We start from the raw sequence: 24,938 nt of genomic DNA, 5'->3' as shown, positions 1-24,938 counted from the left end.
TTCAATTTAGATGAATCATCTGTTATTTTCCCAACAACTGCTTTCAGTAGCTCCAGCAACCTGTAGTTTCATATATCTAACAGCCCAGTTGGAGGTTGTGCATGAATAATATTGTAAATAATGACAGTAATACTTTTTTTATGTACTCGTGGCAGCTGTAGTCAAGTTCTCCCTTTAACCTTTCTATAGTTCTGTTGTCTACAGGTACAAATTCACTTTGTGTGATTAGTCAGAATTAGACTAAATATAAAAGGAGAGCTGTATTTGGATTTAGTAGTAGTAGTAATTTTTCATATACATGATGTCATTGGATAACAGGAGCAATCTCAAAGCAAACAGCCAAACCTGCTGCACACGTCAATATTTTTGATTCCAAAACACACAATACTACTGCTATAAAATGCAAAAAACACAAAAAAGAAATGTTCCCAAATTTACAACAGAACATGAACTTAAGTCTTTTTTATCAGTGCCATTACCTTATATAGATTTTTTACCCACCTTCAGGGAATCTCAAAGGCACAATTAAGAAGGCTTAAATAATTGGTATGTTTTACTACATTTATAGTACTACAACTGTATGGTTGTACACTATGTTTAACAATTGACATTGGTTTTATCATTCAAAAATATGTTATAAGCAAATATTTAAAAAAGAAAACCTTGAGAGACTCGAGAGAAAAGTTTATGTGATGGATTTAAATACATCTCAGTTATTTCTCAATTTTGGACTGTCCAGACCCCCTCAGATCATCAGACCCAACTCCACTTAAATGTGTTTATTGTGACAAATAGAAATTGTGTCAGAGTTCCCCTTGTGGTGGCTTCCTGTTGAAACTATTCATGCATCAAGGAGTTTTTGTACCGTGTTTCTGCTTCCTGTGTCACTGTGGCCATTGAGCACAATAATAAACAGCAGAATCCTCAGCTGTCAGGCTGTTCATCTGCAGGTACACCTGACTTTTGCTGTTCTCTCTGGAGATGGTGAACCGGTTTTTCACTGAGTCAGAGTAGGAGATGAGGCTGCTGTCTGCTCTTATATAAGCAATCCATTCCAGTCTTTTTCCAGCTGGCTGTCTGATCCAGCTCATTCTAGGAGTGCTACTAAACCCAGAATATGTGCAGGTCAGTCTGTGGGATTCTCCAGGCCTTTTAACCACTGATTCAGACTCAGTCAGTGTTTGACCATCAGTACCTGCAGACAGACAGATCATTAGGTTCTGAACTGTAATAATTGTGTATTTACTCACTAAGAGGGTCCTTTAAATGATCATTTGTTCTCACCGGTCCAGTTAACTGCCAGGATGAGGAAAGCGATCACAACCTGATGAGGTCTGATCATTGTAGAAGCCATTTGTCTCTGCTCAGTCTGGACGTGTCTTTGTCTCTGATTTACTGCAGGTCTTGAACTCTCTCACAGACATGTAAAGGTGGAAGCAGTGCAAACTTTGCATCAACTCCTCCCTCTGGAAAAGATGCAGAACTCCTCTTCATTTATCTGTAGACATTTGATTTTAGTAATCTTTTGAGATTATGCTTGGAAATGTTGATGGACTAAGATAAACACTGACTAAATGTGAACCAGTTATCATTACTTTCATTCAAAGTCAGTTTTAAAGCCAAACAATAACTTATCTTATGAGTGTCGGGAAACAACTCTGTCAGAGGAGATAATTTTAGATAAAATGTGAATGTGAAGCAGAGGTGGGTTTATTATTATTTGTTTCATTCAGAATTTTATTTTATTTTTTGTCAAAATAGAGCAACTCAGAAACTTTTTAGGATTAAAATAATATATTAATCACCAAGCTCTTTGTAGAAATGGGTTAACAATATTAATTTGTGTTAAACCACAAGTTCAATGGAAGTCTGAAAAACACAAATGTTTACGTGACCTGTTTGTTGCTTTGGGAGCTGTCTAAATTTGGGGTTGTGCTCTTATTAATGTTTTATATATTTTTTACCAAAAATGGCAAGCTCTTTGTAGAAGTGGGGAAGAAACATATTTGATATCTGAAAAACTGATTAATATGAGTTGTTTCTTTGTTTTAGATTCCTCTGAGGTTTTACTCTGGTTGATTGTTTAAGATAAGATAAGATAAGATAAGATAAGATAAGATAAGATAAGATAAGATAGGCTTATCTTATGTTTGTTTAACAAAATTGTGAATAGGTCTAAAAGACCTCAAGTATGTTTCCTAATATAACTTTAAATGTTTCTTTTTCTCACTTCAGTATTATAAGAATATTTCAGGCATAGACTTTGCATCCCTTTTATTTGTCAATCCACCCAGTCTACCTAACACTGGTTCAAGAGCGCCTCTTCTGGTGATTATGTGTTGTATGTGATCTAAGGGGGTTTCTGTATAGCTCTGCTGCTTGTTTGTATCACTAGCTACATTTACATAAACAAAAGTAATCGGAATAAACACCGATCTGAATAAAAAAACGTCATGTAAACAAGCCTATCGGAATATGATGATTGGATTAACCTCAATACACATCAAAGTCTTCACACTGCATATTTTCCCTGTTCAGTCACAAACATATGCACAGATCAACTCTAATATTTTAATGAATGACCTGTAGCTGGTTGCGGCTCAATCACAAACTTTTTATAGCTTTGAAAAAGCTAGTTTCATAACACTGGAGATTAAATGAGAAACAAAACAACTTATTTTACAAAAAGACAAGTCAACCAAATTCCAATTGTTTCTTTTCTTTCAGGTTGTCTGATCCTGTGCACAAGACAGGAAGTAAATGAGAACAGAGCACTTTTGAACAACAGACTGAGAAAAGGAAACCACAAAGATGAGGGGAACAGGCATCTGGGTGGTACAGGAAGGTTGAGGAGGAAAGAAACACAAGTACTTGTTTGGCCTGGCTTCATGCTTGTGGTACTATAACAATGACTAAAGGCAATTGTTATGTTGTCCTCACATATCTAAACTGTGGTCTGATGATAGTGAGAAAGTGGAAAAGCAAAAAGGTATTCAATGGATCCATATTGCTCATAATATTTGAAATGTTTTATTGTTGCACTGTAATAGAGTGGGAACCTGTCTAGGTTGTACTCCACTTCTCACCCAATGAGCAATGCAGTTAGGCACCAAGCCCCTCTAGCCTCGTGAGACCATCCTGATCTCGCGAGCTTTCAAGGTTTCACTCGCAGATCAGTCTGGCTACTTTCCGTTAAAGAAAATTTGGAGCCGTTCACCAAACGAACGTCCAATCAGCGTTGGCTTTGAGGCGGGTTGAGGTGTGACGCAACGAGAAGCGCGACAGTTCAGTCTAAATAACATGGCGGCTTCAGCCGATAAAACTAACGTTAGGGTGGCTATCGAGCAAGTTTTATGGGAATTACAGAGTATTTCTTCACTGAAAGAAGAGCAAAACACTGTTCTGGAGGCTTTTCTCAGAGGAAAAGATGTTTTTGCTCTTCTCCCGACTGGTTTCGGCAAGAGCTTGTGGTTGTGTTTTCGTTGTCGCTGTTAGTACGTCATATGCTTCATTGATCTGATTGGTTTATTTGGCCCGTCTATCACCAACATAGGCCAATCAGCTGACCAGTATTTTCGCCCCTTCCCAAAATTACTTCAACGGAAGGTTTCCAGATAGATATGCGGAGCAAATCCATCTGGCGGAGTCAGGTTAAAGCCCCTCATGACCCTGCAAGGATAATTGTGTATAGAAAATGGATCAATGGATGGATATTTCTTTGTCTATTAATTTCCGACTTCTCTTTTGTTTCATTATCATGACTCCATATTCAGTTTTCCATGGCAGTGTGTGGGCAGGGATTTGTGGATGCTTGAATGACAGATTTTGTTTAATAAACAACACATAAATTTATGGTGTGTCTTACAGACAATCTGTTGACAAGTGAGCACTGGGTTCTTAGTGTGTAAATCCAGCTAATGTAATATTACCATAGAAAAAAAACATTACAGAAAATCCTTAACTGAATTTTTTAAATACTTTTTTAAGATTCTCACTGACTGTAAAAGCCTCAAGAGATTTTTAAAAGGTTCATCTGTTTTCACCAGTGGTCTCATGGCGCCTCCTTTGGTAGCTTAGGGAGCAAATACATTTGTAAAGCCTGTGCAGGGTTTTTGTACTGCTGTGCTGCTTGTTTTTATCACTGTGAGTCTGGCACAGTAATACACAGCAGAGTCTTCATGCTGTAGATTCTGTCCAATCAGAGTGACTGCTTTACTTGAATCCTGTAACGTAATGCTAAATTTGTTTTTCAGCATATTATTGTAATCTGAGGTATATCCACTTCGTGCATCACCAATCCACTCCAGTCCCTTCCCTGCAGGCTGTCTGATCCAGTTTGTCCAATAGCTGTCCAGAGAATAAGAGACCTGACAGCTGATGGTCAGACGATGACCTGGCTGCACAATCTGAGTGGCTGGTTGAATCAGCTCTTCGCACTTTACACCTGTGTAAGATAAAGTGTGGTAAATAATTATAAAAAATTTATATCATTCAGTAGTTGTGATCTTACTGCCTCTGCCTCAGTGAGACTCACAGGATCCAGCAGCCAGCAGCAGCAGCAGAGCTACAGAGAACATGTTGGTGCTGAAGGTGGTGGGAGTGTTTCTTCTTCTGCTTCTGCTGTCTCTAAACCATTAATAGTCGATTGCCTGGTGGTTTACTTTGCATACAGGAGGGCCAGAAATAACTAAACTGCCCAATCAGAAGTACAGCTATTAAAGTTAGATGATAATGAGGTTTATTAGTGCTCCCTTTTTAACACTGGAAGCAGCTGTATCTAAGTGCTGCATGTAATGTCAGTTTCTAAGAAAAGCTATATTTGGGTTTAGTACAGATTTTTCCCATATGTAGTTGTACTTAAAACATTACTCACTGATTCATCTTTAAATTGCATCCGTATTATCCATATTATCTGAATATGAATAATGACTGTGAAAGTTTAGAATTTAGAGCCTGAACTCTCTGCTCTCAGACATAATAGCAAAAACATTTAGCAAACTTGCATGAAAGTCAAATCACTTGAGGCAGCAGTTGAAAAGAACTGAAACCACTCAGTTTGTCTCTTAATGGCACTTCTAAGAAATCCTTTTAAAAATTTAAATACATCTGATTTTAAAAGTACTTAATTACATCATATGGTTTTTTTTGACTGATTAAGAGTGATAGGTGGTACCACCATCACTGCTGATAGCAGAAACCAAATCTGGTCTTTTTCTGATCCGAGTGTTACAGTAACGCACATCAACGCCTAAATATGTTCAGGTCACTCTGTGGGATTCTCCAGGTCTTTTAACCATTGGATAATGTTCAGTCAGTGTTTAACCATCAGTACCTGCAGACTGGTTCTTCATTAGCAACTGAACTATAATAAATCTGCATCTATCATTCAGTATATTGGTGAAAATAAATATGACCACTGCAGTTTATTGACAAGGTAATCATTGCAAGTACAACTTCAAATCGAATTATTGTAAAAGTCAAATTTCTCTGTTCATAGTGTTTATCAATGATTCACTGCTGCTCTTAAACTTTTTAACAGACTTGTAAAAGTGGAGTCATCATTTGCAATGACTCCTCCTGGAGAAGAAACTGAACTCATCTGATCCAAATCCTTGCAAATATTTTATGCTATTGATTTTTTTTTTATCCTTTCCAGACATCTTGTCATTTAGAGTAAAAAGTTTCTTCTCAAATAATTTAGTATCAACTTGTTTCCAGTTTTATAAACACACAAGACCTAATGCTGCCCTACAACATGTGTAAAGAATTGCTTGTGGTGAATCCAAAGTTTAGCCAAACACGGAGCTGATGCTACAAAAGGTCTTTATTGACAGAGATGATGGATCCTCCAGGTTGACAAAAAGGCAAAGGCTGGGACAAACTCAAAAACAGGAGAGATCATGCAGGGCAACAGACAGAGAATTTAAACAGAGGCTGCAAGGCTCTTACCAGGAGGTAGCGGACAGGGACAAGAGGAGATATTCCGGCAACTAACCGAAAACGAAGACGGGCTTAAATAGGCAACAGAACAGGAGAGCCGGGCGGGGCTAATTAACAAAAACAGGTGGAGGTGATAAAGGGAGCATAAGATTGATAAACAAAAACCTAAGGTAAGGAATAAGACTAAACGGACACGGGCTGAAATAAAAACTAACAACAAAGGCCAGATAACAAAAACAGGCTAAGCATAAATCCAAAACAAGAAACAGAAATAAATCCTAAGACAGAAAAGATAACTAAACTGAACAAATAACCTAAACCACAACAGAACATTACAACATGTTTAAATTATTTCAACACCAATTGTCCTCTATTGTTCTTAAGCAAAACTAAACCAATGAAACTAGAACAAAATTAGTTAAAACCATTATATCTGATTCAATGTGCAAAGTAGACTGTTTTTGTGAAATGAGGAAACCAGATTTTTATTTTTTTAGTTGAGCTTCAGGTTGGTAGAAATACTGATGATCAGAAAATTATGACCCACAATGTGAGTGGTTACTAAAGCAGAGTGTGTATCACACTTGTATTGTAAGATTGTACAAGGCTTATAGTTGTCTAATTTCCTTTTTTTTTTTACACATTAGTCAAGCGAGTTAGAGTTAGAAATCAAACTAACAATGGCTACATGAAAGAAATCTGCAGTCGACCTGAGTTGTATGATTCAACCAGTTATTACTAACGAGGCAAGTCCAAACCAAGATCAAGCCTACAGAAGAGTGAGTGAAGGGACTGGAGCAGTTAAGTGAAGGTGTCAATAGATAACACCATTGCACAGCTGTGTTTCTGGCTTCTCGCCAGCTGTGCATATTGCTGCCTGGCATGCGCAAGGCAAGCAATATGTCAGGCGGGTTACAGCACACATAAGTGGCGACCTTGTCGCTGAAATTATGTTAGGGGTGAACGCACCATTAGACACACCATACTGTTGATTTTATTTTAAATTATTTCAATATGTACTCTCAATCTGCTGGCATATGTGTTTCTACTCTGCCTTGAAAAGCCTCTTCTTATCTATTTCAGTCCTTTTCCTTCAGGCTGTCTGATCCAGTTGATTACATAGCTGGTAAATGTGAAGCCAGACCCTCTTTAGAACAGGCTGAGAATCTCTCCAGAATTTATACCACTGGACTGGAAGGAAGGGGCTTTTATGCTCTGACCTGTACATTACTCTACAGTAATGTGACGTCAAACACAAGGAACCTTACAGCGTACAGAGAGAACAAGAAGGACAACAGTAATTTTGTTCATCATCCTGAGGCTGGAGACACAAATTACAAACCAGTCAGCAGGACAGAAAAAGACAGCAGAGATTAGTTATTTGAATTATGATGGAGAAGGGACCCAATGTACTAAGTGGATGTGCTATTCATTGTTAATCTTATCTTTCATTTAACACAAACTATTTTTCATAACATTTAGCATTGTAAAATTAAAAAAGTACTAATGACGGGAAAATTTCAAAATTTATCTACTTGTTTTCAGTTTCAACATGTATTTTCATTTGTACAATAGTTATGACCCTTCCTTGGCTCCATATGATGAGCTCTTCAGATACACCATGTTGTTTTGAATGGGTCATCTACACTGTGTGAAAAGACAATGGTTTCTAGTTTGGATCAGTGAGAAAAACAAGTAGAAGATTGTTCTTCTGAGCTCTGATGTCTGCTAAATATGTATATTTGGGGAGACAGTGATAAATTGCCTGCTTCTGTCTCTAAACCATTAATAGTCGACTACCTGGAGGTTTACTTTGCATACAGGAGGGCAAAAAATAACTAAACTGTCCAAGTGCAGCATCAGATTTTGCTTTTCACAGAATCTACATAAAAAAAGCTTTACAATCATTAAAGTTAGATGATAAGGGGCTGATTAGTGCTTTCTTTTAACGCTGATATAGCCAAGTTCCTGCTTGCACTGGTCTGTATGGCTACTAATATAGCTCACCACAGTCATGGTTCGCGTGAATGGGTGAATGACTGAATGTGGTGTAAAGCACTTTGGGATCATCGGACTAGTTAAAGTGCTATACACGTACAAACCATTTACCATTTTTTACCATTTTGGAGAATAAATTGATATGGTTAATCCAAAATTCATCTGGATGTAATTATTGTTAATAATAATAATACTTAATCTTGATTGAAGTTTAATTAGCATGCAAAAACGCTGATTCTGTAATATATTGGCTGGCAGATTAGGATATTTTCTTGTCTCACTGCTAGATGTAAAAAAAAATTAAATAAATATAAAACAAAATGGATAGATATTCATCATTTTGTAACATCATTGTAAAATCTAGTTATATTAATGGTGCTTGATTCTTACTGTGGGAAGACAGTAAAATTATTTTTTCAAGCACATCAAGTGTTTTACATATAAAGAGTTCAAACATTTACTCATAAGATTGGGATTGCTGTATTAGTCAAATAAAGATGATCTCTTCAAGCAATATGTTCTGAATGATTTGGTGGTCTGATGGCTCCCCTTGTGGTGGTTTGGTGTCATGCACCAAGGAGTTTTTGTACAGTGTTTCTGCTTTCTGTGTCACTGTGACTCTCGAGCACAATAATAAACAGCAGAATCCTCAGCTGTCAGGCTGTTCATCTGCAGATACACCTGATTTCTGCTGTTCTCTCTAGTGATGGTGAACCGGTTTTTCACTGAGTCAGAGTAGTAGATGGTGCTACTGACCCTGCTGATATAAGCAATCCACTCCAGTCCTTTTCCAGCTGCCTGTCTGACCCAATGTATGTAAGGAGCGCTACTAAACCCAGAATATGTGCAGGTCAGTCTGTGGGATTCTCCAGGCCTTTTAACCACTGATTCTGACTCAGTCAGTGTTTGACCATCAGTACCTGCAGACAGACAGATCATTAGGTTCTGAACTGTAATAATTATGTATTTACTCACTAAGAAGTTCCTTTAAAATATCCTTTGTTCTCACCGGTCCAGTTAACTGCCAGGATGAGGAAAGCGATCACAACCTGATGAGGTCTGATCATTGTAGAAGCCATTTGTCTCTGCTCAGTCTGGACGTGTCTTTGTCTCTGATTTACTGCAGGTCTTGAACTCTCTCACAGACATGTAAAGGTGGAAGCAGTGCAAACTTTGCATCAACTCCTCCCCCTGGAAAAGATACAGAACCGCAGGCATTTGATTTCAATTATTTAGATAATTATTCTTAGATGTGTTGATGGTTTAACTTTAACACTAATTCACAGATAATTTATCATTGATTACATTTAAAGCCACAGAAATGTAAAGTCAAACAATAATCTTTTGAGCGTCTGTAGCAACCCTGTCAAAAGAGATAATTTTACATATAATGTGAATATGAAGCAGATGTAGAAAGGATTGTAATCCTTTTTTAATTCATGATTATTTTGTCACAAAAAACTCAGAAACTTTTTTAGATCTAAATAATAAACCAGTTTCAAAGCTCTTTGTAGAAATGGGTAAATATTATTCACATCTGTCATATTAACATATTAACAAATGTTAATATGAGATATTTGTTTGTGATATTTTGCAAGTGGTTTGAATTTAAGCTTATAATCTTATTTGAATAGTTTATTTTAATGCTCTCTTATATTTTTCTGATATGACTGTATAATGTGTCGTAAGTAGAAACAATTTTGTATTTGTAATTTAAGTTGTATCTTAACATACCAGGGATAAACTATGCATCCCTTTTATTTTTTAGTTTAAAATAGCTTACATAAAACTGGTAATAGCTAACAAAAGCACCTCCTCTGGTGGTTTTGTGTTACTGGTCCTCTGAGGGGTTTTTGTACAGCTGTGCTGCTTGTTTATCTCACTGTGGTCGTATCTGGCACAGTAATACACAGCCGAGTCTTCAGGCTGCATATTCTGTCCATTCAGAGTCACTGTTTTACTGGAAGTGACTACATCTATACTGAATTTGTTCTTCAGTGAATCTTTGTAGTATGATGATCCACCACCATGTTTCATCCCAATCCACTCCAGTCCTTTCCCTGCAGGCTGTCTGATCCAAGCTGTGTAGTAGCTGCTCAGAGAATAAGAGACCTGACAGCTGATGGTCAGACGTTGACCTGGCTGCACAGTCACAGAGGCTGGCTGTGTCAGCTGTTCACACTTCACACCTGCAGAGGAAAATGTTAAATTTATAATTACCACATAAACAGTGATCAGTCAGTTTATTGTGATCATGCTGTAAAAGTTTCTGCCTCAGTGAGACTCACAGGATCCAGCAACCAGCAGCAGCAGCAGAGCTACAGAGAACATTTTTGTGTTGAAGTTGATCTGATGGGAGTTTTTCTTCTTCTGCAGCTGACAGCATCAGACCAAGACTTTAAACCAGAACACTTCATTTGCATGATGACAATCCTGCCTGTCGGGATTTTTTACTTTTGTCATCCAGCATACATAAACAGTATTCCTGATAGAACAATGTTCATGTTAAACTGATAATTTCCATCTTTTGAACTGGTTTATTGTTCATTTTGTTTTCTCTTCTTACAGTAATTATATTTATTCAGGTAAATTAAAGTTTAAATTTAAAACTTTATACAATCCTGCAGATAGGAGACAATGATTAAATACTTTAAATACATTTTTGTTTCGATGCAACCTGAATTCAGTGCAGTCCTTCACAGAGAATATTGTACCTGTTCTCCAAGTTTTGAAGCATTGTTGCAAAATTTTCTGTGCACCTGAGCCACCTCACTGTTGTTACATTTCAATTTAAAACTGGTGCCAGTGTAAGTTTACAGGAGCACTGTTTAAGAGTTTAGAAAACAACACTTTCTAAAACTCCTTATTAAAAATTAAGTTTATGTGTCATTGATCATGATAAAAAATAAAAAAAGCTTTTGCTGCTGACTGCTGACTCACTGAATGAGCATTAAGCACACAGCGACTGCCACCATTCCTGTTGACCCTCAAAGCCCCCTGTATCTAAGTTAGGTGAGTTAAAGCATCTGATCGTTCCAGGACACTGAGCCTTGAGGACTAGAGACTGAGACCATTCCTCCAAGAGGTTTGTGTACAACTCTGCTGCTTGTATGTATCATTCTGGCTCTCTGGCACAATAATACACAGCAGAGTCCTCGGGCTGCATGTTCTGTCCATTTAGAGTCACTGAGCTGCTAGAAGAAGTAATAGTGATACTAAATTTGTGAAGCTTTGTATTCTGGGCTCAATCTACAGCCAGCTGAAACGATCCACTCCTATGAATTATATGATTGTATTTTGTATTCTTTGACAAACCTAAATTAAAAACATGAAAACATGCAAGCATGTATATTGAGGGTCTGTTCTATTTGTGTTAACAGCTGCTGGAAGTGAGGGAGTGGCATTCTGGGAAGGCATCATCGATAACCTGAGTGGCCCTGGTTGACCGCTACAGAAGAGAGAAGGGGCTAATCCCAAGAACAGTGCAATGCATCACAGGAATCAATACATTTGATCATTTTTGGACAGAAAAACCACCACAACATGGTTCAGAATATTTCATATCTAAAAATATGTTTGTAAATCAGTCTTTATTTGCACAGTTTTTAGCTGCTCTAGAAGATTTCTTTCTACCACCATGCTACACAGTTTTTCCCATATTTTTCTGCTGTTTTCTTTCTTTTTAACTTGAACAGCCCTCATTTTATCTTAGTATGCCATTTTTAATAACCCCACCTTGTTTTTATGTAAAATTACATTTTGATTTTTTTGAAAAAAAAAAAATGAAAATGTGCCTAAGAAATTAATACATGCAGCACAGCATGGTCGGTGAAGTTGATTCTGACTTCCTAAATGGACTAAATAACTTATTTGGGAGGTTTAAGGCATGAAACAGCACTCCAGCAGTGAAGGGTGTTCCCCATCAGGAAGAGGAGATGCTCTGCCTTGACACAGGCGACGTGTGGAAGACTCTGAGGAGAGTCAACCCGCGGAAGGCCCCAGGTCCGGACAACATACCTGGGCAGGTGCTCAAGGAGTGTGCAGGCCAGCTGGCTCACAGACATTTTTAACACCTCGCTGGAGCAAGCCACAGTGCCAGCATGCTTTAAGTCTGCCTCCATCCTTCCGGTGCCGAAGAAACCCCAAGTCACCTGTTTTAATGACTACCGGCCTGTTGCACTTACTCCCATCATGATGAAGTGCTTTGAAAGGCTGGTGAGAGAACACATCGTCTCCAGTCTTCCCCCAACACTCGACCCATTCCAGTTTGCCTACTGGCGGAACCGCTCCACTGAGGACGCCATCTCCTCCGCTCTTCACCTGAGCCTGGCACACCTGGAGGAGAAGAACACGCACATGCGGATGCTGATCCTGGACTTCAGTTCAGCGTTCAACACCATCATCCCACAGCATCTGGTGGGAAAACTGGAACATCTGGGCTTCAGCACACACCTTCGCAACTGGCTGCCAGACTTCCTCACCAACAGACCTCAGTCAGTCCGGGTCGGACAGAACACCTCTGACGTCATCACCCTCAGCACGGGCTCCCCTCAGGGCTGTGTCCTGAGCCCCCTGCTGTTCACTATGATGACACACGACTGCGTCCCCAGGTTCACCACCAATCACATCGTGAAGTTTGCTGATGACACAACGGTGGTGGGCCTGATCAGAGACGGCAACGACCAGGACTACAGAGAGGAGGTGGAGCAGCTGGTGGGCTGGTGCAGAGACAACAGCCTGATCCTGAACGTGGAGAAGACGAAGGAGATCATCGTCGACTTCAGGAAGAACCGGCCTCACCACGCTCCACTGCTCCTCAACAGCTTAGCTGTGGAGGTGGTCAACAGCACCAAATTCCTCGGGGTGCACATCATGGACAACCTCACCTGGTCTGTGAACACCACGTCACTGGTGAAGAGGGCACAGAAGCACCTGTACTTCCTGCGGAGGATGAGGAGACCCCACCCATCCTCACGACCTTCTACAGAAACACCATAGAGAGCATTCTGACCAGCTGTCTCTCTGTGTGGTGTGGAGGCTGCAGCGCCTCTGACTGGAAGAATGTGAGGAGAGTGGTGAGGACAGCAGAAAGGATCATCGGGGCTCCTCTCCCCTCCATTAAGAACATTTTATCCCAGCGCTGTGTGTCCCGAGCCCGTAACATCATCAGAGACCCCTCACACCACCACCATGGACTGTTCTCCCTGCTGCCCTCTGGAAAGAGGTTCCGCAGCATCCGCTGCAGGTCCATCAGGTTCTGCAAAAGCTTTTTCCCTGTTGCCATCAGACTGTTGAACTGTTGAACTAAAAACTGGACTCTGCACCAGTTTTGCACATTGCATCACTATCTGGCATTACCAATGCTTCCGAACTTTTAGTTTCCTTTTACTCAATGCATTTTTGCACAAATGCCTTTTTGCACATAAAAATGTTCTGAACATTCTCCTGCACATTGTGATTGCACACTGTCTTTCTCCCGCATTGTTTACATTTTGAACACTGCTGCACTTTATACTGTAAATGTTGCCTTATTCCACCTGAATCTCACTATACTCTTATAAGCTGTATGCAACGAAATTTCGTTCTGTATGCACTCTGTACATACAAAATGACAAAAAGTTCAAAGTCTAAGTATTAAGTAAGCGCTTTACTTTTAACACAGGGTTTATTATACATCATATTTATAATAATAATAAGTATTATTATTATTATTATTATTATTATTATTATTATTATTATTATCCATCCATCCCTCATGGGGTCGCGGGGGGGGTGCTGGTGCCTATCTCCAGCGTTCACTGGGCGAGAGGCGGGGTTCACCTGGACAGGTCGCCAGTCTGTCGCAGGGCAACACAGAGAGATACAAACAGGACAAACAACCTTTCATGCAAACATTCACACCTAAGGACAATTTGGAGAAGCCAATTAACCTAACAGTCATGTTTTTGGACTGTGGGAGGAAGCCGGAGTACCCGGAGAGAACCCACGCATGCACAGGGAGAACATGCAAACTCCATGCAGAAAGACCCAGAGGTGTACTTGAACCCAGGACCTTCTTGCTGCAAGGCAACAGTGCTACCCACTGCGCCACTGTGCAGCCATTATTATTATTATTATTATTATTATTATTATTATTATTATTATTATTATTATTATTATTATTATTATTATTATTATCCACCAGGGACATATCTATCAACTAATGCCTTGTGTTTCTGAGAAACCATGTTGGTCTGTTGCTGCTGGAGCTGCTATATATGTGATAAGTATAGTTGTTAAATTCATTCCCCGCTAATTCTGTTTAAATGTTTTTGGCACAGGTGAACATGAACACGATGTGCTGTAAATGGCCAATAACTGCTGGAAATTAGCAGGATTAACGGCAGTTTACAGGGATGAAAATCACAGTATTCGTGCAGTGCACCCTGGACTCCCTCATCTTCAGCACCAGGAAGACCTTCACTCCTCTCCTTCTCACTATTATCCTCTTCCAACCATCACATCAGAAGGGTAATCTAACTTTTTCCGCCCAAGCAGAACCCAGATGTCCCAGGGAACCTACAAGCTTTATCCTTTGAATAAACTTGTTGGTTTAAGTTCCAGTGTGACAGCATAGGAATGAGGAAACCAGCTTCTGGCTATTTATGATACACAAAGGTCTGTGCATTTAGCTCTTACTCTCTATGGAGACTTAAAATCAAATGATGTCATGCCTAAAACTAGCTTTATAACCAGTCTAAAATATTGATGAATAGTTGTCAGAATATTTAATCTTAGTATTGCAGAAAAATAAAACAGTTTCCATGGGTATGTATTTTCCAATATCTCAAAAAATAACAGAAACCTTTATAGATTTTTTTTAATAATAAAATTCGTTTTTTTTTTCTATCCCTTCACAGTCCCAGGATTTGTAATCTGATGCCCAATTCCTTAGCAGGCATCCAATGCTGGTTTGTGTTACTGTTATTCTTCGTCTGACAGCAGAAACTTCAGCCACTTCAGTCAGAGCCACCAGTTTACTGGAGGTGTCTGATCCAATGTTTATTTTATTCTTTAGTGGATATTTATTATCTAAGCAAGTGAGTTATTTAAATAAACTGAATTTTCATTGCCAGCTGTCAGAACCAACCCGTCCATTTGTAGATAAGTTTTTTTTAAAACTCTCACTTTGCATAAAATTATTTACTGCAAGTGTGGAAGATGTGTTCTCCTCTGACAAAGAGCTGCATCTTAGAAGTGTCTGAAGATATGAGATTGAATGATGTTTAAAAGTATTACTAAAGAAACTAACAAGTACTTTCACCTTTTTTATTTTTTGTCTCTGTGGAGACAAATAAATATTATATTTTTTTATATTAAACCCCCCCTTAGGATGATGATGCATTTATTGAAAGTGTGGAAGATTTGTTTTCTATTGAAAAAGCCACAATTTGGAAAGGTCTCATGATATGAAATTTAATAGTGTTTAAAAGTATTACTGTAGGAACCAACAAGTATAGTTCCATCTGCATTTGTCTGTGTAGGTATTTGATCCTCTTCTGCCCCCCTCAGGTTGTCATAAAAATAGATTTTGTAAAGTTTTTGTACAGCTGCTGGCTTACATTAACCACTGTGCATCCGCAGCACAGTAATACACAGCAGAGTCCTCTGGTTTCAGGTTAGACAGTCTCAGATGCACCATGCTGTTGCTGTCTACTCTACTTATTTCAATACGTCCAGTCAAACTGCTGACATATGTGTTGCTACTCTGGCTGGAAAAGCCTATTCCTATCCATTCCAGTCCTTTTCCAACAGGCTGTCTGATCCAGTGCATAACATAGTCAGTAAATATGAAGCCAGACCCCCTGCAGGACAGACTGAGAGTCTCTCCAGGATTTTTAACCACTGAAGTGGAAGGAATGGACTCCATACTCTGACCTGTACAACCTGATAAGATTAAGAAAGAGAGACCAATGAGGATTACAACGATACAGGAATGTGACGTAAAACACAAGGAAGCAGGAGAACTTACAGCGTACAGAGAGAACAAGAAGGACAACAGTGAATGTGTTCATCATCCTGAGGCTGGAGACACAAATTACAAACCAGTCAGCAGGACAGAAAAAGACAGCAGAGATTAGTGATTTGCATTATGATGAAGAAGGAGGGACTTAATGTTCTGAAAGAGTGCTCCATTCATTATAGATTTTATCTTTCATTAACACTTGAATTATTTGTTTCTATATTTTCTATAATGTTTAGCATTGAAAATTAAAAAAAAGATAATGAATATATTACATTTATCTATTTTTTTCAGTTTTAAATAGTAATTATCTCCTTTTTTTGACATAAAAAATTAAGATTTTTTTGGAACGGTGAGAAAAACAACTATGATATGTATGCTGAGTCAATATATTTGGACCACAGGTTATTTCGGAAAGCCTTTTTATAAATCATTCTCTAGGTTCTAAGGTGGAAGAGAAGCTTTTTGATAGGTTCTGGGTGTAGTCTATAAATTGAAATAATTTCTGTGAGTAACAGGGATCAGGGCAAAAAGTCTGGATATAGGGAAAAATGAAAAGTTTGGCATTTACTGAAAAAAGTTTATAAGATTTTAGTATGTATCTGGAACACAATGGTCATTATAAGTGCATTTATTAGGATGAACAAAAATGCTGGCTTGTGATTGTTTATTACATAATGCACCACACTATTAAAATATCCATCCATCCATTATCTGACTCACTTATCCCTCATGGGGTCTCAAGGGATGCTGGTGCCTATCTCCAGCATTCAATGGGCGAGAGGCAGGGTACACCCTGGACAGGTCTGTCGCATGGCAACACAGAGACAGACAAGACAAACAACCATTCACTCACACCTAAGGAAAATTTATAGAGACCAATTAACCTAACAGTCATATTTTTGGGCTGTGGGAGGAAGCCAGAGTAACCGGAGAGAACCCACGCACAAGGAGAACTTGCAAACTCCATGGAGAAAGATTCAGGGTTGGACTCGAACCCAGAACCTTCTTGCTATAAGATGATAGCGCTACCCACTGCACCCCTGTGCAGTCCAATTCCAATTTAATTTCTAAAAAATGGAAAGAGCGACATCCACATTTTTTGTAATAAGCTGCGCAAAATGTAAAATGCATTATTACATGATGAGGTGTTAATTCATTTTTCCACACCAGTGTGTGGGCAGATTTCTATGCTCCTTTAAATGCCTGATTCTGGTGAGACATCATACATTAGAAACAAAGGAAACAGTTATTTATGGTGTCTCTTACAGATTGTTTTTCAAGAACTAAACTCAGTAATCCGTTTTTTCAAGGCAATATTTTAGCAGTGATTTGTTGTTACTGTACAGCCAGATAAAACCCTCATGTTTGGTTCAGGTAAACATAAATAAAAGACATTTGTTTTCCGTAGGCATAACAGATAATCTGTTAATTATTGACATTAATTCTATCATTCAAAGCTCTTTTTTTGCAAATTCAGTCATTTTAAATAGAAAACTTCGAGAGAGATTGAAAGATTTATATATATAAGACAACTTATATCTGATGCGCGTAGTTTCTCCTGAAACCTTATTAAATGTACTCATTAAAATACTGATGCAAAAATCTGTTTTTGAAATAGTAGATTTTAAATTGTTTTTTATCCATCTTCTGATCCGCTTTATCCCTCATAGGGTTGCGGGGTCGCTGGTGCCTATCTCCAGCATTCACTGGGCGAGATGTGGGGTACACCCTGGACAGGTCGCCAGTCTGTCGCAGGGCAACACAGAGACAAACAGGACAAACAACCATTCACACACACACTCACACCTAAGGACAATTTGGAGAGACCAATTAACCTAACAGTCATGTTTTTGGACTGTGGGAGGAAGCTGGAGTGCCCGAAGAGAACCCACGCATGCACAGGGAGAACATGCAAACTCCATGCAGAAAGACCCATGACCTTCTTGCTGCAAGGCAACAACGCTACCCACTGCCCCACTGTGCAGCCCCCTAATTTCTTTTTTTTTTTTTTCTGATAAATTGATAAATTGTTTTTTATTAGGCACCAAAAGATTTTGGGCCTAATACATCTCAAAATTATTTCTCCAGTGTGAATTGTCCAGATTCCCTCAGATCATCAAAGACATCCATCTAAATTTGTTTGTTGTGATAAGTGGTGTCAGAGCTCCCCCTGTGGTGTCTTCTTGTTAAGACTATTCATGCATCAAGGAGTTTTTGTACAGTGTTTCTGCTTCCTGTGTCACTGTGGCTCTCGAGCACAATAATAAACAGCAGAATCCTCAGCTGTCAGGCTGTTCATTTGCAGATACACCTGATTTCTGCTGTTCTCTCTGGAGATGGTGAACCGGTTTTTCACTGAGTCAGAGTAATAGATGTAGTCGCTGTCATCGCTGATATAAGCAATCCACTCCAGTCCTTTTCCAGCTGCCTGTCTGATCCAGCCAATGTAAGGAGCGCTACTAAACCCAGAATATGTGCAGGTAAGTCTGTGGGACTCTCCAGGCCTTTTAACCACTGATTCAGACTCAGTCAGTGTTTGACCATCAGTACCTGCAGACAGACAGATCATTAGGTTCTGAACTGTAATAATTGTGTATTTACTCACTAAGAGGGTCCTTTAAATGGTCCTTTCTCACCGGTCCAGTTAACTGCCAGGATGAGGAAAGCGATCACAACCTGATGAGGTCTGATCATTGTAGAAGCCATTTGTCTCTGCTCAGTCTGGACGTGTCTTTGTCTCTGATTTACTGCAAGTCTTGAACTCTCACACAGACATGTAAAGGTGGAAGCAGCACAAACTTTGCATCAACTCCTCCCCCTGGAAAAGATACAGAACTCATCTTAATTTTCTGTAGACAGTTGATGTCAATATTTTTTTTAGATTATTCATTCTCAGTTGTTTTGATGGTTTAATATAAGCACTGATTTACAGGTAATTTATCATTTATTTATCTTAAAGCCATAACGATTTGAAGTCAAATAATAACAAGACTGTCTGCACCAACTATGTATACAGAGATAATGTTGCATATAATGTGAATATAAAGCAGATGTGGAAAGGATCGCAATCCTTTTTCAATCTGAAAAACTCACAGAGAAAGAAATGGCAATTAGAACAATTTTATTGATACAATATTTTAGTCTTTGGCGCTCAGACCTCGGCAGGAACGTTAATGCTGAATTATACTTTAATATGCATAAGTAGATGTATGAGAACAGGGATGTTCCCCCCCAGGTCTGAAACTGGTGGTGGAGTGGAGATAGAAGAAGTTTGTTCTGTCCATATGGTGATCTGTTTAAGATAGATGTCCAACTTGATAAACCCGGGTTGCATGAACTGTCCATGATGAGCAAGCTTGAAGCGACTGTGGAGAGGAAAAACTCCCCTTTGGGAAGAAACCTCTGGCAGAACCGGGCCCAACATGGTGGTCTTCTGCCGGACCAATAACAGGCGATAGGGAGTGATGAAGACTGAAGGGAGAAAACGCTCTGATGGGTTGAGGATGGAGGAACGTCTTGAAAGCTAGATGAACTCGGCTATGATGGTGGAGAAGGGGTTGGGGGTGGGTTGAATCGGACATCTGATTCGAAATCCAACATGCAATCCGTTTGCGCTTGCTGGTTAGCAGGCTGAGACGTGGATTTGAAGTTGCTTTTAAGATGAGCGTGGGATGCTGATTGGCTTCATGGAGGTGCGGTTCGTAGCTGATTGGCTCACATCAGAGGCGTATCAGACTCTGAATGGAGGCAGGCGATGAGTTTCTTCAATTGAACTTGCGCCTTCAGCTTCATTTTAATTGATGATCTATTTGTCACAAAAAAAATTAAAACTTTAAAACTCTAAAACTTTTTTAGATCTAAATAATAAACCAGTTTCAAAGCATTTTGTAGAAATGGGTAAATATTATTCCTATTTGTTTCACCAAAAGTTAATCAGAAGTCTGGAAAAAAGGAAACAAAATGTTAATATAAGATGTTTGTTTGTTTGTTTGTAGCATTTTAGGAGTGGTTTGAATTTAGTTTTATAATCTTATTTGAATGGTTTATTTTAATGCTCTCTTATATCTTCCTGATATGACAGTATAATTTGTCTTAAGTTGAAACATTTTGTATTTGTAATTTCAGTTGTATATTAACACACCAGGGATAAACTTTGTATTCCTTTTAATCTTCAGTTTAATATAGCTAAACATAAAACCTGGTCCAAAAGTGTCTCCTCTTGTGATTTTGTATTGCTGGTGTTCTGAGGGGTTTTTGTACAGCTGTGCTGCTGGTTTGTATCACTGTGGTCTTGTCTGGCACAGTAACACACAGTAATGAAGATGCAGAACTCAACTTTATTTTCTGTAGACATTTGATTTTAATAATCTTTTGTTATGAATTGGGTTTTTGTTTGTTTTGATTTGGACTTTTCTAGACTGTTCTTAATCAGCCTTTACATCTAAGACATCATCCAATGACCTCAGTCTACTTCCAGCTCCACCTGCTGCTACTAATTACAGTTAACTCGGCTCACTTGTTCACCCGCCTACATATACCTGCCTCAGCCAGCTCATCCCTTCCAGAACGTCTCATCTGATCTCATCTCATCCTTTGTGATGTGCTCTGCCTTCACCAGTTCCTATGTCCTCTCAGCCAGCTGGACTCTTCTTTTGAAAGCTGCCTGTGTCTGCATGCTTCACAAGTCTGTCGGTTTTCCCCGTGAGTTCCAGCCACTCGGTGATAAATACAGCATATGCTGTTATTTTGGAGCCCTCTTCTATTCTGGTGTATGGCCTGTTTGTTAAAATAAATTCTGAATAGATTATTCTTCTGCTGCTGCTCTCTCTAAACCATTAATAGTCTACAGACTGGAGGTTTAATTTGCATACAAGAGGGCCTGAAAGAACTACACTTCCCAATCAAAAGTGCAGTATCAGGGCATGCTGTTGACATCAAATATATCTAAAAAACTTTACCAATACTAAAGTAGTAATGAGTTACTAATGTCACAACAAAAATCAACTTTAAGATATCAGCACGCAAATATCATTTCAAGTCTGGCCCTGGCAATATACAGGTACATATCAAAATATTTGAATCTTATGGAATTGTTTAATTTGTTATATGCCTCATTTAAAGAAGCGGAGAAGGAGTTACAAAGAGCTCCACATAATATCAGTTTATTCATCTATTGTTTTTTTTCAATCAGAAACACAACAATCATATGCTGTGGTATAACTATAACAATCATTTGGAACTTTAAGGGTCTATTTTTCACATTCTCTTTAATGGAGTTTAATGGTAATCAGGGATGGATACTGTGGTCGAAAAAATGATGAATGGTCATATCTGATCAGATCTGGTCCAGAAGCAGCTGCAGATTCTTCCCATGTGAAAGAGCTCACATGGTTACAGAGTGATTTACTTGCCTCACTGCTGTGTTCACGTCTGACATGGAAAAGCTCCAACTCTTCCACTCCCTTGGTGTCACATTGATATCTTTGGGTACTGAAACATGTCAGAAAAGAGTATGCTTTGTACACTTTTGAAAAGGTGTGAACAATCCCTTAGATGCATTTCATGAACTAAAATTTGAATTCATTGCTTTTTTTTGTGTGAAACCTTTGTATGCAGTCCCAAAACTGAGACACACACCACCATTAATATTTCCATGAATGTCTTCTAACAAGTGACAATAGCCTAATTTACACTATACTTGTTAAACCGATCCATGCCGAGCTCAGTCCGAGCTTGGATCAGTTAACCAACTGGCTGGCATTTTTCTGATGGTAGATCATGTCTTCCTAAATATTTCTTTAATGGGTTTGCCACCTGGACACATTGATTGGATCACAAATCCCGAATGGCGATGATGGATTTGGTTAAAAAACATTGGTACACAAATGGGTTTTCTGTAGTAGCTGAAAGTTATTGCAAAAAAAGTTTTGATCTGTGCTTCTCACAACCCTTCTAGGGTTCCTGCACATCCACCCGCACAATTTTCATTCCAGCATCTGATGATAGATTTCATTGAGCTGACACCTGGTGAAGTAAAGAAATGGTTGTTATTAGAAAATGTAGCTTTATTTTGATTTTCTCTTTTAGTATTCCTGATATAGTATGTTTCTTGATTTGAAATATTTACTTTTTATTTGTAATTAGTCATATATCCAGGGGAGGGTAGTAACTAATTACATTTATTACCTGAGCAACTTTTTGAACAAAATATACTCCTAGAAACAGTTTTACAGCACTGTGCTTTTTACTTTTATTTGAGTAAATATTACGAAAAAGTATCACTATTCTTAAGGTGCGTTCAAATCGATTGCAAATATGGTAGGCTGAGTGACAGATTTACATGATATCTCTGCCTTGTCGCACCATGACAAACCAATCAGAAACTGGATGTGGTTGTGATGTGGGGTTTGAAAGATGGACACACAGATGAAGATGTGTTCAATCAACATGGAAGACAAGCTGAGAGTGGCGGTCTGAGGGTAGCCTGGGTAGTATGACTGAACCAATTATTATTACCGGGGAAAGTCCAGAAAGGACAGAGCCTGGAGAAGAGCGAGTAAGGAGACTGCAGTCACAGTTAAGTGAAATTGTCCCTAGATACCACCATTGTACTTCTGTGTTTCTGGCTTGTCACCTGCTGTATGAATGCACGGTGATATGTCTGCCGAGCACAGCAGCCAGAAGTGACTACATTGCGAAACCATTCACATTCGATCTGAACGCATCTTTACTTGAGTAGTATTTCTGGCTGCTCTATCCACTGTGAGTAACTCCATTGAATAAAAAAAATAAATAAATCAACCAAAAATACACCACAGAGACACACTTTTACAGTTTATATTAAGGTGAAACTTTATATTAAGGAAGGACTTAGCATGGGTGGTGAGAACAGTGCAGGGGATTGTGGGATGCCGTCTGCAGACTCTGGACTCAATTTATGCAGAACAAGTCCAAAGAAGGGCCAGACGCATCTCCACTGATCCCACCCTCCCAGGCAATGCGCTGTTTACCTCTCTCCCATCAGGTAAACACTTCAGAAGCCTCAAAGCCAAAAAATAAATAAACTTAGAAACAGCTTCTTCCCAAGAGCTGTGAGGGCAATCGCCCCCTGACGGGAGACTGCAGATCAACACTTTAAAATCACCCCACTGTTACTACCCGGTCATACATTACAATTAACCTTAATGTTACTGCCTACCTGCACAAAAATCATCTCAGAATATCTAAATGCACATCGCTGTAAACAAAGCCTCAAATCATGACAGTACAATGAGTACTATAAAAAAACTTTTGTTTACACAGTTTGTCAGTTTGCCTTCATTATGTGTAATGTGTGTAATGTGAACCTTAGTGGCCAAAGAGAAATTTTGCCACGGTAACACATGGTGACAATAAAAACACTTTGAACGCATAAAATAAGCTTTGCTTTTGTAATGATGTTTTTATTTACTGACCTTTATAAGCCATTTAATGGGCAAGTAACCATACAGTAAACAGCAGAAATTGTCATTGTAAGTACTTTGCACTGTCCTAACTTACTGTATATACATTAACTGCTTGGTTTCGTAAGTTTTATGTTGAACAACATTGTTTAGAAAAGTGTTATTTCTGCCTGAAGTTGTTACTTTGTAATTGTTAATGTTTGTAAATGTTTTAAGTTAGTCGTTAAAGGGACAGTGTGTGACTAATTTTCCTTTTAATGAGCAAAAAAACAAGTATTGCTTTTATAAATACATGTTCTGGCAAAGTCTAATAACAGAACAAGAGTCTAAATCGGTGTAGCTATTATTCCAAGTTGGAGATAAATCATGAGGGACGGGGATTTAAAACGGATGCGAAGGTTAACGGCTTTCTGCTGGACAAAAGGTAACTTCATGCAATAGAACAGTGAAGCTTATTTTTGCCATTATGTTAGAAATATGGCAGTTATGGTTCAGCAGCTACTCTGTCCTCCCAGCAGGCAGAGATGGTTTGGTTGTTCATCTCCCTCTTTCTCTGTGTGTGTAGAGGAATTGTGGAGGCAGATCAGCCATCCGTTTTCTGTGTAGCAACACCAAAACCAGGTTTCTTTACTCATGTTTATAAGTTGCTATTAGACCCCAAACAAGCGACTGCACATTCAGAAACAAGCCCATGAAAACGCAATGCACAGAATTTACAAGAGACTTTAGAAAAAAAAAAAAACAAGTGAGATAGGAAACATTGCAAAAATAAAAAAAAAACATTTCGCATGGTAACCGTAACTATTAGCAGGACATGTTGAAATCATCACGTTTATGATACTCAGCAGCTTCAGTTATTTTACGCATAACAGAGAGGTCGTTTGTAATTCATTTAGCGTACCACTACATGGTGCACCAGTGTGAGAATCTTTCACACTGAGGCTTTAAAATATCCAAATTTGTACATTATTTTTAATTTTTGCCTGGCCGATTACATTATTTTAAAATATTAAATCAGTTGTTTTAAATATTTTCTTCAGTACTTGAGTAGTCTCTTTACCAAATACTTGTTTTACTCTTACTTAAATAATTTCTTGGTTGGGTACTTTTCACTTTGACTTGAGTAAAAATATGTTGAGTTGTGCTACTCTTGAGTAAAATTTCTGGCTACTCTACCCATTTCTGTGTGTATCAATATGTCAGGGATACACTTTGGATCCTTTTTATTTTTCATTTTAAACAGTTAACCATAAAGTTTGGTTGAAAAGCACGTCCTCTGGTGATTTTGTGATATATGTGTTCTGAGTGCTGTTGTTTTTACAGCTGTGCTGCTTGCTTGTGTGACTCTGGCACAGTAATACACAGCAGAGTCTTCAGGCTGCATATCCTGTCCATTCAGTCACTTTTCTACTGGAAATGTTTACATCCATGCTGAATTTGTTGTTCAGGCAGTCTTTCTGAATGGGTCATGTGACCTAAAGTGCTGCATTACGGCAGTTTTAGCTCCCCTTAAACATGACAGCTAACCACATACGCTTCTACCTTTCTCATCC

The 24,938-nt window shown here is 38.7% G+C and overlaps 1 protein-coding gene and 1 gene segment (V, D, J or C); both read right to left on the bottom strand.

Moving 5' to 3' along the window:
• Positions 1 to 8,547: 8,547 nt before the first annotated feature.
• LOC118562510 lies at positions 8,548 to 10,113 on the bottom strand (the record flags this gene model as incomplete). Its single annotated transcript, XM_036134946.1, has 3 exons — positions 8,548 to 8,858; positions 8,948 to 9,079; positions 9,822 to 10,113. Coding segments are annotated over 3 exons (735 nt in total), but the record flags the coding sequence as incomplete, so codon positions are not given.
• A 718-nt stretch (positions 10,114 to 10,831) lies between these two features.
• Positions 10,832 to 18,686, bottom strand: LOC118562509. The segment is given in 3 exon segments: positions 10,832 to 10,877; positions 18,187 to 18,493; positions 18,580 to 18,686. Coding segments are annotated over 3 exon segments (423 nt in total).
• Between the last annotated feature and the right edge of the window lie 6,252 nt (positions 18,687 to 24,938).

This window comes from Fundulus heteroclitus, unplaced genomic scaffold (genome assembly GCF_011125445.2).
Source record: "Fundulus heteroclitus isolate FHET01 unplaced genomic scaffold, MU-UCD_Fhet_4.1 scaffold_95, whole genome shotgun sequence".
Lineage (NCBI taxonomy): Eukaryota > Metazoa > Chordata > Actinopteri > Cyprinodontiformes > Fundulidae > Fundulus > Fundulus heteroclitus.
Note: the sequence above shows the minus strand (reverse complement) of the source record. Positions and strands in the feature narration are given on the sequence as shown.